Below are 14911 nucleotides of genomic sequence, written 5' to 3' on the forward strand. Positions count from 1 at the left end.
TCAATCTGGTCAGGGCACAGGCCCGGGTTGCGGGCTCCATCCCCAGTGAGGGGCGTGCAGGAGGCAGCTGATCAGTGATCCTCCCTCACAATGTTCTTCCACTTCCCTGACAGCGCTTCCTAAATGTATCAGGCGTGTGAAACTGATCACAGTGCTGGACGTGCCCGTGGGCCAGGGTGGGCCTGAACTCTCACACTTCTGTGTGTGTGTGTGTGTGTGTACATGTACATATACAGACATATATGTACATGTCTACACATGAACTCATAGTAAATGTACATGTGTGTATTCATACACATAATTCTACATGTATAGGCTATGTGTGTTGGGTTTTTGTGGTTATCTGTTTAGTTATATAATTTTATTTATTTTTTTTTAATATATTTTTTATTGACTTCTGAGAGGAAGGGAGAGGGAGAGATAGAACCATCAGCAATGAGAGAGAATCATGGGTTGGCTGCCTCTTGCACGACCCCAACTGGGGATCAAGCCCATATCCTGGGCATGTGCCCTTGACTGGCGTTGAACCAGGGACCCTTCAGTCTACAGGCCAACGATTTATCCACTGAGCCAAACCACCTAGGGTAGTTTTGTATTTTTTTTTTACCACCTTACTAGGTGCCCAACTGTTGCTAGAGACTGATAAAAAACCTCTATCTCTGTTCCTGAGTAAATACTTCTGCTTTTGGGAAAAGCAACTGATTTTTTTAAAAAAATACCGGTAACTGTTTATCATGTTTCCAGTCAGTTCACCAAATTCCCTTCACGCCTCTGCACTGTAATCCCCAGGCGTGTCGGACAGTCCTCATTCCCACACGCGGCCTCTTCCCGCAGGCCCTTCCCGCGTTACTGACTCATTCCCGCCGCCTCCGACGGGAAGGCCTCCGCTGAGCCCTGGGCTGGCCGGGTCCCTATTGAACTGTTTGTGTCCATGACTTCCCACCCTCGTGTGCCTCACGCCGTGGACTCTGACCTCCGTGGAGGAAGAGGGCAGCGCTGAGCCACGTGGCCGCTCTCAGAGGCCAGCACGGAGCCGGGAACGCGGTAAATTCTGTAACGAAGAACAGAGGGGATTACCCTGCTCCGATGGGAAACAGCCGCTATGCCAGGCCAGCGAGATCTAAGTTTTCTTAAAAGACTCGAGGATCTTTTCTGCTACATCCCTCTTGATGTTTATACATCACAGACACCTGTTTGTTTGTTTGTTTTATTTTAAATATATTTTTATTGATTTCAGAGAGGAAGGGAGAGGGAGACAGAAACATCCATGATGAGAGAGAATCATGGATGGGCTGCCTCCTGCACGCCCCCTACTGGGGATGGAGCCCGCAACCCGGGCCTGTGCCCCGACCGGGAATCCAACTGGGACCTCCTGGTTCACAGATCGATGCTCCACTACGGAGCCAGGCCGGCGGGGCCACCCTTCATTTCTCGAAGACCCACTTCCATGAGCACGTGGATCTCACTTAATGTGCTCATGGACCTCAGCTGAGCGTGATAACACAGAAATCAGTCCAAGGAGGCTCCGTGACTCGTCCCCAGGCCACAGAAAACACTAGAAGGTGGGCTTGGCCTCACCTCTCCCACCCCGAGGCCGCCTTCCCTTCAGGGGAAAGTCTTGTTGACGTTTTCGGCTCTGGGCACAGTTCAAAGCAGAGAAACGTGGTGTCACCTTCTGAGGTGCGCACCCTCCCAGCGAGAACGTGGGCGCGAAGTTAAAAATTAAGCAGCAAAGCCCGAGCCGGGCTCCCCGGCCTGCTGCCGTGGGCCTCCCACGTGGCTCGTGTTTGCCTTTGTGGAAGGGCAGGGCTGTTGGGAAGGGGAGAAGGGACGGACGACTCCACGGCCGCCGGTGGTGCGGGCTTAGCAGACGGGTTTAATGCTGAAGGTAAGCGCTTCCCTCCTCTCCGGGTCTGCGAGAACTAGTCGTGCTCCGTGCTCCGGGGGCCCCTCCGAGGGAGGGAGTGGGTTGAGGAGACCTCGGAGAAAGAACCTGAACAGGAGCTGCAGGGCCTCCCTCTGGGGATGGCTTCTGGTTGCAAAATGAAGAAGAGACTTTTCTGAACAAGGTGACCGAGCCCTGGCCAGTGAGCTCAGTGGATAGAGCGTCGGTCCCCGGACGGAAGGGTCCCAGGTTCGATTCCGGTCAAGGGCATGGACCTGGGCGTGCAGGAGGCAACCCATCGATGTCTCTCTCCATCTCCCCCTCTCCCTTCCACTCTCTCTGAAAATCAATGGAAAAAAAGATCCTCGGGTGAGGAATATCCAAACGACTTTAGAAAAATGAAAAAGGTGATCGATTCGATCAAGACCCTAGAGCAGGGCTTGGGGGCCACCAGGCCCCGGGGACACTGGGCGAGGGTGGCCCCCCGAGGAGCCCTGGGCGCTCACCGGGACGCCGTGGCGTGTGGACGGCCTCAGCTGCAGAGTAAAATGCTGGATCCCAGCTAACAAGGTTTGGGGCCGGGGCCTGGGGTGAATGCGTCTTCGGATTTCTCTGTAGATTTGAAATTATCTCCCAGGGCAAGAGAACAGGAACGAAGGTGTAAGGTTGGAAGCAAGAGAACGAGGATGCTTGTAGAGAGCGCCCGGTCTGGGAGCTGAGGGCGCTGTCCGGAAAGACCGTGGCTGCTCCGATGGGAAGGAGTGGGGGAGAGAGGGGTGGTGGGGGGTGGGGGGCGAGGGGGGCAGGAAGGGACGCAGGGAAGGGACCTGAAGCACAGCTGGGCTCACATTGGCCTGGAAGACGGCGCCCCAGGCTGTCACTCAGGAGAGGAGCCTGGCCTTCTGTCCATCCTCCCCCCGGCCCCCCGTTGGGTCCAATTGCACCTTTCGTTGTTGTTAATCCTCCCTGGAGGCTATTTTTCCACTGATTTTTAGGGAGAGTGGAAGAAAGAGGGAAAGACAGAGAGAAACACATCGATTGGTTGCCTCCTGCATGAGCCCCGACCAGGGCACGGGCTGGGGAGGAGCCTGTAATGGAGGTACGTGCTCTTGACTGGACTCGAACCCGGGACCCTTTAGTCTGCAGGCCAACGCTCTATCCACGGAGCCAAACTGGCCAGCACCAGCTGCACCTTAATGGTGGCTTAACCCTGCCTTCCAGGGATGCCCACTCTTGCTGCTCAGGACACTTTTTTTCTTCATGGTTAAATTCATACATGAACCCGTGGCATGATCGGTGGCATGATCGGTGGCATGATCGGTGGCATGATCGGAACCACCTGCTGGGAAACCAATTTCATTTAGGACCCCCCGTCTTCTGAAAGGTGGGCCGTGGCACTAACCCAGAGCTTACTCCCTGAAGTTTGTGTCAAGTGGCATCCCGTGCTCACCCACCGTGTGGACTCTACCGCACATGAACCCACTTTTAAAAGGAAAGGTGTAAGCCCTGCCGGATTGGCTCCGTGGATGGCGCATCGGCCTGCGGACTGAAGGATCCCGGGTTCGAGTCCAGTCAAGGGCACATGCCTGACCCCCTGGCTCTGGTCGGGGCTCGTGTGGGAGGCAACCAATCGGTGTGTCTCTGTCTCTCCCTTTCCTTCCATTCTCTCTAAAAATCAATGGGAAAATATCCTCAGGTGAGGATTTACAAAAAGAAAGAAAGAAAGAGAGAGAGAGAGAGAGAGAGAGAGAGAGAGAGAGAGAGAGAGAGAGAAAGAAAGAAAGAAGAAAGAAAGAAAGAAAGAAAGAAAGAAAGAAAGAAAAAGAAAGAAAGAAAGAAAGAAAGAAAGAAAGAAAGAGAAAGAAAGAAAGAAAGAAAGAAAGAAAGAAAGAAAGAAAGAAAGAAGAAAGAAAGAAAGAAAGAAAGAAAGAAAGAAAGAAAGAAAGAAAGAAAGAAAGAAAGAAAAGGTAAAGTTTAAGGCCAATTGAACCATCAAAAGCACGTTTCTAATAACGTGTGTCCGCCGGGAGCCTCCATGCAGTAACCCGCAAGCCGGGGGCCATGCTTGGAAGTGTCTGTCTTCGCCGCCGCCGTGAGCATGGATCGCACGCTACGCCGTGTGCTGTCCTCGGCGAGGAGGCGCGTCTCAGACCTTCCTTCCCACTCGCGAGCCTCCTGCTTCCGAGGAGATGAGTGAAAAGGCTCGGGGCATCGGAACCTGCTCTGCCTTGTCCCGCCTCATTCCTGGATGGCCGGACTGGGTCCCCGGGCCTCATTCCCGGATGGCCGCACTGGGTCCCCGGGCCTCATTCCCGGATGGCCGCACTGGGTCCCGGGCCTCATTCCCGGATGGCCACACTGGGTCCTCGGGCCTCACTCCTGGATGGCCGCACTGGGTCCTGGCCTCATTCCCGAATGGCCACACTGGGTCCCGGCCTCACTCCCGGATGGCCGGACTGGGTCCCCGGGCCTCATTCCCGGATGGCCGCACTGGGTCCCCAGGCCTCATTCCCGGATGGCCGCACTGGGTCCCCAGGCCTCATTCCCGGATGGCCACACTGGGTCCCCAGGCCTCATTCCCGGATGGCCGCACTGGGTCCCCAGGCCTCATTCCCAGATGGCCACACTGGGTCCCCAGGCCTCATTCCCGGATGGCCGCACTGGGTCCCGGGCCTCATTCCCGGATGGCCGCACTGGGTCCCCAGGCCTCATTCCCGGATGGCCGCACTGGGTCCCCAGGCCTCATTCCCGGATGGCCACACTGGGTCCCCAGGCCTCATTCCCGGATGGCCGCACTGGGTCCCCAGGCCTCATTCCCGGATGGCCACACTGGGTCCCCAGGCCTCATTCCCGGATGGCCGCACTGGGTCCCCAGGCCTCATTCCCGGATGGCCACACTGGGTCCCCAGGCCTCACTCCCGGATGGCCACACTGGGTCCCCGGGCCTCACTCCCGGATGGCCACACTGGGTCCCCGGGCCTCACTCCCGGATGGCCACACTGGGTCCCCAGGCCTCATTCCCGGATGGCCGCACTGGGTCCCCAGGCCTCATTCCCGGATGGCCGCACTGGGTCCCCGGGCCCTGCGGCCAGCCGGCTCCTGCTCTTTCAGCCACGTTGGTATTTACTCTGAGTAAACGAGGCGGCCAGCCAACAGGGTGACGCAAGGCAGGCTGCGTGTTAGGGGCGACCTGAGGGCAGTAACAAGCTGGTGACAGGAAATGGGCAGGGCCGGCCCGCGTGGCTCAGGGGGTGAGCGCCAACCTAGGAACCAGGAGGTCACGGCTGGATTCCCGGTCAAGGGCACAGGCCTGGGTTGCGGGCTCGATCCCCAGTGTGGGGCGTGCAGGAGGCAGCCGGTCCATGATTCTCTCTCCTCATGGATGTTTCTGTCTCTCCCTCTCCCTTCCTCTCTGAGATCAATAAAAACATATTTTAAAAACTAACAACAACCACAAAACAAAGGGCCTGCTGATGCTGAGAGCGGGCAACGGGAACGGAGGACGTGACTGAGGGCCCTGCGTTGGGCTGCTCTCCCCTAGGTCAGAGCCTGTGGCCGTGAACGAGGCTCAGGGCAGGGGTGCCTCTGCCCCCACGTGCGGAGCCGCTTCCCGGAGGAGCCCCATGGACGAGAAGCCATCCACCAGGAGAGGTACCGCCCCCTGCCGCACCGCGTGGAAGGGCAGGGGGTGTCCCGTGTCCCCTGCACCTCCTCGCTCTGCTCCCCTCCTCCTCCTCCCATCACGCCCTCGCCGCCGAGCCTCTCCGTGGAGAGTGGGACCCGCTCCAGCCCCTCATCCTGTCGCCGGTTGTGGCTTCTTCCTCAGGGAGCCCCACTGAGTAATGGGTCAGAAATTAAGCCAAGCTGGTCAGCGAGTCCTGGGACACAAGGAATAGAATGAGCCTCGAAAAAGTCATTTTATAGAAACCCTCCATCCAGGCACGAATCCCTGCGATGGTACCCTCGCCAGGGAGCTGGCTGTGTCCCCTGAGCTTGGAAACCTCCAGGAATAAGGAAATAATTCTTTTTCGGGCGACCCATCCCCTCCCTGAGCCACCCGGCCATTAAAGAGGATTTCTTCCATTAATACAGGGTGTCCCCCAAAATGCACACACACTTTAACGTACTCAAAGTGCGTAGACATTTGGCAGGGGGGGGGGGGAACACTCTGTATTCTCATCTATTTCCTCCCAGGTTCTCTCTTGCTTCCCTTTAGTCTGAATTCTCCAAATATGCAAAAATATTTACGCTCAGATATGTTAAAAAAAAAAAGACCCTGGGTTGGGTAGAGCATCGACCTGACACCCCCCGGTTGGCCAGTTCAATCCCCCGTCAGGGCCCGTGCAAGAGCCAGCCTATGAGGGCATCGATAAGTGTCCCAGCAAATCAATGTTTCCCTCTCTCTAAAAATAAATTTTAAAAATGCCCTAGCTGGTTTGGCTCAGAGGATAGAGCATCGGACTGTGGACTGAAGGGTCCCATGTTCGATTCCAGTCAAGAGCATATGCCCAGGTTGTGGGCTAGATCCCCAGTTGGGGGCGTGCAAGCCAATCAATGATTCTCTCTCATCATTGATGTTTCTATCTCTCCCTCCCTCTCCCTTCCTCTCTGACATCAATAAAAATATATTTTTTTAAAAAAATCAAAAAAATGCTTAAAAAAGAAGATCCTGGGTGTGTGACTAGCTTCGCTCAAAGGCAGCCGGCTGTCTAGAAGAAACTTGCAAGATTTTTTGGTAAATGAATACGCAAACCAGATGGAGACTGGCTGGCAGCGGGGAGAAGTGTTGTGGGGGGCTCTGCCTCCATCTCCCCCGTCACTAGTTTGGGAACAAGGGGCGATCAATGCCCTCGTGCAGCTCGTTCTAGTTGATCATCGGCTTCCCCTCGTGGCTTTGCTCGATGAGGGGATCCCAGATTCATGGCCTGCAGCCGACTAACGGGAAGGACTGAGGAGGGTTGCTGTCCGGTCGTTTTAGTGAAAAGAGAGAGGGGGACTGCGGTGTTTTGTTGTTGTTGTTTTTAAATATATTTCTATTGATTTCAGAGAGGAAGGAAGAGGGAGAGAGAGAGAGAGATACAGAGACAGAGAGACAGAGAGACAGAGAGAGACAGAGAGAGAAATATCAATGGTGAGAGAGAATCATTGACTGGCTGCCTCCTGCACGCCCCACACTGGGGATCGAGCCCGATACACGGGCATGTGCCCTGACCGGGAATCGAACCGTGACCTCCCGGTTCATAGGTCGATGCTCACCCGCTGAGCCGCGCCGGCCGGGCCTGCGGTGTGTTTTTCACGGGGAGGAGCGATCGCCGCCAGGAGTCCCCCACTTTCTCCCCGTCCTCCCCAGGCCCGGGTCTCTGCTCCGTGCGCTACGGGCTGGCCGTGGTCATGCACCTCTCCAACCTCAGCATGATCACCCAGCGCGTGGGCCTCAGCATCGCCATCATCGCCATGGTCAACGGCACCCAGCAGCCCGCCCCGGCCAACGCCTCCGCGGACGGCCCTCTCGCCGGCCCCCTGCAGCACCCCAGCAGACCCATCGGGGAATTCCACGCAGGGGTGAGTGGGACGGAGAGCGGGCCCTTTGTCAGGAGGGAATCCCCAGTGGAAAGGGAAGGCTTCATCTCTTTTCTCCTTCGTGTCCTCTGTCTTTCCTTCCTCGGAGAGGAACAAAGCAGGGTTCTATGCCCTAGCCCCGTGGTTGGCAAACTGCGGCTCGCGAGCCACATGCGGCTCTTTAGCCCCTTGAGCGTGGCTCTTCCACAAAATACCACGGCCTGGGCGAGTCTCTTTTGAAGAAATGGCATTAGAAGAAGTTTAAAAAATTTGGCTCTCAAAAGAAATTTCAATCATTGTACTGTTGATATTTGGCTCTGTTGACTAATGAGTTTGCCGACCACTGCCCTAACCGGTTGAGCTCAGTGGCTAGAGCGTTGACCTTCGGACTAAAGGGTCCCAGGTTTGATTCTGGTCAAAGGCACCTGCCCGGGTTGCGGGCTTGATCCCCAGTAGGGGGTGTGCAGAAGGCAGCCAATCCATGATTCTCTCTCATCAATGATGTTTCTCTCTCCCTCTCCCTTTCTCTCTGAAATCAATAAAAATATGTTAAAAAAAGAAAAACATTAGGCGTATCATTAGGTTTTCTTGGGAATGGTGGGATAGTTAAGCTAGATTTTTAAAAAAGAAAAAAGAGAGAGAAACCAAATGCGACCTTTCCTGGGAGGTCCCACCAACCACAGCAGCTCTGGCTGGGACGCCCACGTTCTCAGCAACGGATTTCCCTTTTCCTCCTCTTTTTCCAGACCTCCGTCTACGCGTGGAGCCCCGAGACCCAGGGCATCCTCTTCAGCTCCATCAGCTACGGGATTTTGCTGACTCTGATCCCGAGCGGATACCTGGCGGGGATATTTGGCGCCAAGCACATGCTGGGGGCGGGGCTGCTGGCCTCCTCCCTGCTCAGCCTCTGCACGCCGCTGGCCGCTGACCTGGGCGTGAGCTTGGTGATTGCGATCCGCGTTGCCCAGGGCATGGCCCAGGTACCCAGGGCCGCTCTCCCCCGGCGTGGGGTACGACTCGGGCATCCTGCTGGCGAGCCAAGGCCTGAACGGTTTTCTTTTCAGGGAATGGCATGGACAGGTCAGTTCACCATCTGGGCGAAGTGGGCGCCCCCGCTGGAGCGCAGCAAGCTCACCAGCATCGCGGGCTCTGGTAAGGATTCTGACGCGGTTCACAGCCCCGTGGCCGGCCTCACCCTCCCTCACCTTCCCTTGGCGGATGGGACGGTTTGGGGGAGAGGGATTAGAGTTCTTCTCCCATCGATAACCCACCAATAATGATAGAGAGTCACCAGTCGGCTGCCTCCTGCGCGCCCCACACCGGGGATGGAGCCCGCCGCCCCCCCCCCCCCCCCCCCCCCGCCGGGCATGTGCCCTGACCGGGAATCGAGCCGTGATCTCTTGGTTCATATATCGATGCTCAACCACGGAGCCACGGCGGCCGGGCTAAATGTATTGTTTCTTTGTCTAAAAAGTATAAAGGCCTCCTGCTTTGGTCACTTCTTTGAATCTCATAGCTTTATGGGCTCTTGTACGCACAAAATTAAATTTTTCTCCTGGTAAAAAAAAAAACCCCACAAAACAAATTCTTCTCCCAAATTCAACACTGGGAGACAGTTACGTAGAGAAGAAACGCACGAGGCTCAGCACAGAAAAGACCACTGTGAGCGACAAGAGCACCTGGGGGGCGGGGGCGCAGTGTAGACACGTCTTAGCACAGACGGACACGTGAGAACCGCCTGTGGGAACTCGGGGTGGAGAGGAGAGAAAGGCTGGACGTGGAACGGCCACGGCACTGCCCCCCCCCACCTGGGCCGCGCAGTCCTGGGGAGCAGGGACTGTGCCCGTCTTTCCTCTCCTGTCCCCAACCTCCTGGTACTCCCTGCCAGCAGGCACCTCTGGTTATAAGGAAAGAAGGTGAGCCCGGCCGGCGTGGCTCAGGGGTTGAGCATCAACGTGTGAACCAGGAGGTCTCGGCTCGATTCCCGGTCAGGGCACAGGCCCGGGTGGTGGTGGGCTCCATCCCCAGTGGGGAGCGTGCAAGAGGCAGCCGATCCATGACTCTCTCTCACCATTGATGCTTCTCTCTCTCTCTCCCTCTCCCTTCCTCTCTGAAGTCAATACAAATATACTTAAAGAGCCAAAAAAAAAAAAAAAAATAAAACAAAACAAGCAAAGGAGGTGGGCTGTGGATTGGCCAGGCTGGTTAAGGGGGTTAGTGTTGTGATGAAGATGAATCCTGGTTCCTTCCCAGGACTTACGGGGGAGATCTCTCCTCACCCAGTCACTGAGTCGGCCACCTCACTGCTGGGACGCCGTCCCGGGGGGCCACGGGCCTCGGCCTCTCCGGGGTTCACACGTGTCTCCCTCGCCTTCTCCCCAGGGGCCGCGCTGGGGTCCTCCCTCATCCTCTGCGTCGGGGGGCTCATCTCGCAGGCCTTGGGCTGGCCCTTCATCTTCTACATCTTCGGTGAGTGAGCCGCGCCTCTCACCCTGGACGCCGCCACGTCCCCGGCGTCCGGCCACCCTCCTCCCGCGGGACGGGCGGTCCTGTGTTACAGGGAAGGTGGCGGGAAGGGGAGGGGTGGTTTCTTGGTCGAGGCCAGGAGGGGACATGCCCAGGCGTCTGCAGAGGACGAGCAATGGCGTCGCTACTGGAGGGACGGTAACGGGAGAGCTTTAGCTAAAAGGAGATTTGTAGAGCCGGCGGCGTGGCTCCGTGGTTGAGCATCAACCTATGAACCAGGAGGTCAGGGTTGGATTCCCCATCCGAGCACATGCCCCGGTTGAGGGCTCGATCCCTACTGCAGGAGGCAGCCGACCCGTGATTCTCTCTCATCTTTGATGTTTCTATCCCTCTCTCCCTCTCCCTCTTTCTGAAATCAATAAAAATATATTTATAAAAAATTCATTCATTCGTTCATTTGAAAAAGGAGATTTGTACAAGAATTGATAGAGCTGCAACGGGTTTGGCTCAGTGGATAGAGCACTGGCCCAAGGACTGAAGGGTCCCGGGTTCAATTCCAGTCAAGGGGCCTTGGTTGCAGGCTCCATCCCCAGTGAGGGGCATGCAGGAGGCAGCTGATGGATGCTTCTCTCTCTCTCCTCCCTTCCTCTCTCTAAAACCAATTTTAAAATATTAAAAAAGAATTGACATGAGGTGGGAGCGTTGAGGTCCTTGGGATGGAATAGCCATGAACTGGCGTGTGTGTGTGCGTGTGCGTGCGTGTGTGTGCGTGTGTGTGTTTGGGGGGAGGCAACATCACGTCGGACAAACCCTCTGGCAGCTCACAAATCCCCCTGAGCACTAACGGGGTCCGGCTTCCCAGGCGGCGTGGGCTGCGTGTGCTGTCTGCTGTGGTTCACCGTGATTTACGACGACCCCACGCGCCACCCGTGCATAAGCCTCCGCGAGCAGGAGCACATCGTGTCCTCGCTGGCTCAGCAGGTACCTGCGCCCCTCTCCCCGGGGGACCCCCACCCCCATCCCCCCACCCCTACCTCCCCTCCTCCAACTCCCCCCCACCCCCACCCCACCCCCAGATGTGATGGGCGGGGCTCCCAGCACCTGCACCCCTCCCCCGGGCCCGCAGAGGTGGGCGGGCTGGGGGGCGCTCCCCGGAGGGGCCCTCTGACTGTCCGAATGCCCACGTGGATGTGCTGTGTCCTCAGCCCACGTCCCCGCGACGCTCCGTCCCGCTCGGGGCCATGGCCCGCTGCCTGCCCCTGTGGGCCATCTTCTCGGGGTTCTTCAGCCACTTCTGGTTGTGCACCGTCCTCGTCACCTACCTGCCCACCTACGTCAGCTCCGTGCTGCGCGTCAGCATCAGGGAGGTGCGCGCTGCCCGCCGGCCCGGGGCGGGAGGGGGGCGGGAGGGTTAGCTCCGCGCTTCCTGTCCCTCGGGCTTTGCACGCAGCCATCAACCCTGGAGGTGACCTTGAGGGGCACCGTAAGGACCCCAGGGGACAGGCGTGGGGACGGGGCACGCAGAGGTGAGAGGACGCCCTGCATCCCAGGGCTGCTCAGGGACAGGGCGCCCGGTCTGTGTTCCTAACCACCAGGCTACCCTACCACACCTCATTCTTTTGGGGTTTTTTTATTTATTTATTTTTGTTTTGTTTATTTTTTCCTCTCTCACACCTCATTCTTTTTTTAAAAAAAATTATTTTTTTAATATATTTTTGTTGATTTCAGAGAGGAAGGAAGAGAGAGAGAGAAATATCGATGAGAGAGAATCATTGATCAGCTGCCTCCTGCACGCCGCCACTGAGGACTGAGCCCGCAACCCAGGCATGTGCCCTTGACCGGAATGGAACCTGGGACCCTTCAGTCTGCAGGCCGATGCTCTATCCACTGAGCCAAACCGGCTAGGGCTCACACCTCATTCTTAATTCTTCAAGTTCTCTCAGGAATTTGTACGGAATTTGTCCTGTTTGCCCTGACCGGTTTGCCTCAGTGGCTAGAGCGGTCGGCCTGAGGACCACAGGGTCCCGGGTTCGAACCCCGTCAAGGGCACGTCCCTCGGTTGCAGGCTCTTCCCCAGCCCGAGCACATGCAGGAGGCAGCCCATCGAAGTGTCTCTCTCACATCGATGTTTCTCTCTGTCTCCCCCTCTCTCCCCCACTCTCCCTAAGAATCAGTGGGAAAACATCCTCGGGGGAGGCAGGTGCCCGGCCTCTCCCCTGAGACAGGGACACTCGTTCCCCTAAAACGGCTCGGTGTCCGGAGGGGCTGGCGTCCGTGGGACGTGGCCGCCCGTGCCCTCTGCCTCACGGCCGGTTTCCTGCCCCCAGAGCGGGGTCCTGTCCTCCCTGCCCTTCGTGGCTGCCTCCACGTGCACGGTCCTGGGGGGCCAGCTGGCGGACTTCCTTCTGTCCAGGAACCTCCTGAGGCTCGTCACCGTCCGGAAGCTCTTCTCGGCCCTGGGTAAGGACCGGGGCCGGGCTCGGGGGACCCACCCCTGCTCCGCGTCTGGTCCGAGCGGGTCCTGACCGTCCTCCCCGCCCAGGCCTCCTGCTCCCGTCGCTCTGCGCCGTGGCCCTGCCCTTCGCGGCTTCCAGTTACGTGACAACCGTGGTTTTGCTGATCCTCATCCCCGGGACCAGCAACCTGTGCGACGCGGGGTTCATCATCAACACCTTGGACGTCGCCCCCAGGTGAGAGCTCACCTGCTGGCTCCCCCTCCAGGCCCCTCGCTGCAGGGGCGGCAGGCCTCCGTCCTGGCCTGGGGCGGGTTTTTGTTGGTTTGTTTGTTTTTAAACTATGTTTTTATTGATTATTTTTTAGAGAGAGAGGAAGAGAGAGGGAGAGAGAGAAACACGGATGAGAGAGGAACATCATTGATTGGCCGCCTCCTGCCTGGCCCCTATCAGGGATCAAGCCCGAAACCTGAGCGTGTGCCCTGACCAGGAATCGAACCCTGACCTCCTGGTTCATAGTCAGATGCTCAACCACTGAGCCACGCCGGCCAGGCAGAGGCAGTTTTATTTTGTTTTATTTTTAAAATATTTTTATTGATGTCAGAGAGGAAAAGAGAAGAAGAGAGAGAGAGAAACATTAAAGATGAGAGAGAATCATGGATCGGCTGCCTCCTGCATGCCTCCCACTGGGGATCGAGCCTGAAACCTGGGCCTGTGTCCTGACCAGGAATCGAACCGTGACCTCCTGGTTCATAGGTCAACGCTCAGCACTGAGCCCCGCCAGCCAGGCTTGGGGGCTTCTCATGTACCCCCACACCCAGCCCTCACGGCGCCACGAGGTAGGCCCTCTTGGGGCACAGAAGGTCAGGTGACGTGCCTGACGCCAGACCAAGGCAGAGCCAGATCTGAACCCAGGCGTTCTGTGCGGAGCCGGTTGTCCGGTCCACTCCGCACACCGCCAGGCGGGCACCTGCGCTCCCAGGGGACAGCGTGGCTCCCTGGTTCTGGTTCTGTTTCTGGTTCTGGACTGGTGGCGTCAGGGCCGGCACAGGTCTATGTGGCCCCAGATGTCTTGGGGCGAGTGAGACACGGCCCACTCCGAGCTGAGTGGCGGGAAAGCCGTCTCTCCGCCCGAGGAAAGGCCGCCCGGAGCGCTGGCGGTGAGCAGGCGGCTTTCGGCGAGCCCGTGCCATCCTCTCCGCAGGTACGCCAGCTTCCTCATGGGCATCTCCCGGGGATTTGGGCTCCTCGCCGGCATCATCTCCTCCACGGCCACCGGGTTCCTCATCAGCCAGGTGGGCCGCGGGCTGAGCGTGTGCGATGCTGTTTTGGGCCTGGGGGCGCACAGTAGGGCCTCTGGGCTCCGGGACTGTGTGGTCTGAGAGCAAGGTGGGCACGGATGCTGACACGCTGCTCTGCTCCGAGCAGGACCATCCATGGGCTCTGAGAGCTCAGGTTCCGGGGAGGGTGGGGGGGGGGGAGAGGATGAAATCTTAATGATGTCATTTTAAGCGTCATTTTCTGAGGAATAGGACATGCTCATGACTGTTGAGATCCCAAATCCAGAAAAACATTAGCGTGGGTGAATTAATTCTGGCTTAAAGAACAATAGAGTCGTTTTGCTCCCAAGTTTCATGAAACCTTCTCCGATAACCCAGGACACGTGGCCATCGCAGGGCATGCCCTGTGCTCTCTGGGGTCAGCGTGGCACCCCCAACACGGAGGGCTTCCGGGCCTGGTGAGGAGGGGACCCTGAGCGACAACCCCCGTTTTCTCTCCCAGGACTCGGCGTCCGGGTGGAGGAACGTCTTCTTCCTGGCTGCCGCCGTCAACGTGTTCGGCCTGGTGTTCTACCTCACGTTCGGGCGGGCGGAGATCCAGGACTGGGCCAAAGAGCGGACCCTCACGCGCCTCTGAGGGCCCCGAGCGCAGACGTCAACGTGGGACGCGGACCGACCGCTGCTCAGCCTTTTCCTACTTGTCTTCACTCTTCACGTCCTTCGCGGCCGACTCCGGAGGTCACACCTCCGCGTGGGAGTCAGGTTTTCCTGGGGAGCCTCTGATGTGTGGGCGCTGCTCCAGAGAGCCCCAACGCATGGGTCCGGGGCGGGGGGGGGGGAGCGCCCCGACATCAGCGAGTCTTAGACACTCCCCGGGGGCTCTCACACCCAGCCAGGCCGACAACAGCTGGACACCCTTGAAACGCCAATTCCTGTGCCTTTGTTTTTTATTATTTTTTTTAATGTTTTTTTTTTATTGGTTTCAGAGAGGAAGGGAGAGGGATTTGGAAACATCCATGATGAGAGAGAATCATGGACCGGCTGCCTCCTGCACACCCCACACTGGGGATGGAGCCCGCAACCCGGGCCTGTGCCCTGACCGGGAATCGAACCGTGGCCGCCTGGTTCATAGGTGGACGCTCAATTCTCGTTGCCTTGGAGCCCCGCTCTGCGGAAAGTGCCGGGAGAACAGGAATCTCTGTGGGAATAGTGACCGATGAGTACGTTCAGGGGTGAGGTCTGTGGGGACCTGTGCCCATGTCCCAGCC

At 57.7% G+C, this 14911-nt stretch overlaps 1 protein-coding gene across 6 annotated transcripts; it reads left to right on the top strand.

Annotated features, from left to right (window-relative positions):
• Positions 1–1758: 1758 nt before the first annotated feature.
• SLC17A2 (solute carrier family 17 member 2) lies at positions 1759–14446 on the top strand. 6 transcript variants are annotated; one of them, XM_079762107.1, is made up of 12 exons: positions 1759–1888; positions 5427–5536; positions 7236–7447; positions 8191–8424; positions 8509–8596; positions 9827–9913; positions 10773–10891; positions 11116–11277; positions 12324–12370; positions 12453–12600; positions 13568–13658; positions 14146–14446. In XM_079762107.1, the coding sequence occupies exons 2-12, from the start codon at positions 5509–5511 to the stop codon at positions 14424–14426; spliced, it is 1497 nt and encodes a 498-aa protein (XP_079618233.1). In that variant the 5' UTR covers positions 1759–1888; positions 5427–5508; the 3' UTR covers positions 14427–14446. The 6 variants fall into 6 exon arrangements, with proteins under 6 accessions (XP_079618233.1, XP_079618232.1, XP_079618236.1 ...); XM_079762106.1 differs by having other exon boundaries at positions 7297–7447; XM_079762110.1 differs by having other exon boundaries at positions 12238–12370; positions 14146–14396.
• The last annotated feature ends 465 nt before the right edge of the window (positions 14447–14911 follow it).

Source organism: Cnephaeus nilssonii (assembly GCF_951640355.1).
Source record: "Cnephaeus nilssonii genome assembly, chromosome: 21".
In the NCBI taxonomy this organism is placed as follows: Eukaryota; Metazoa; Chordata; class Mammalia; order Chiroptera; family Vespertilionidae; genus Cnephaeus; species Cnephaeus nilssonii.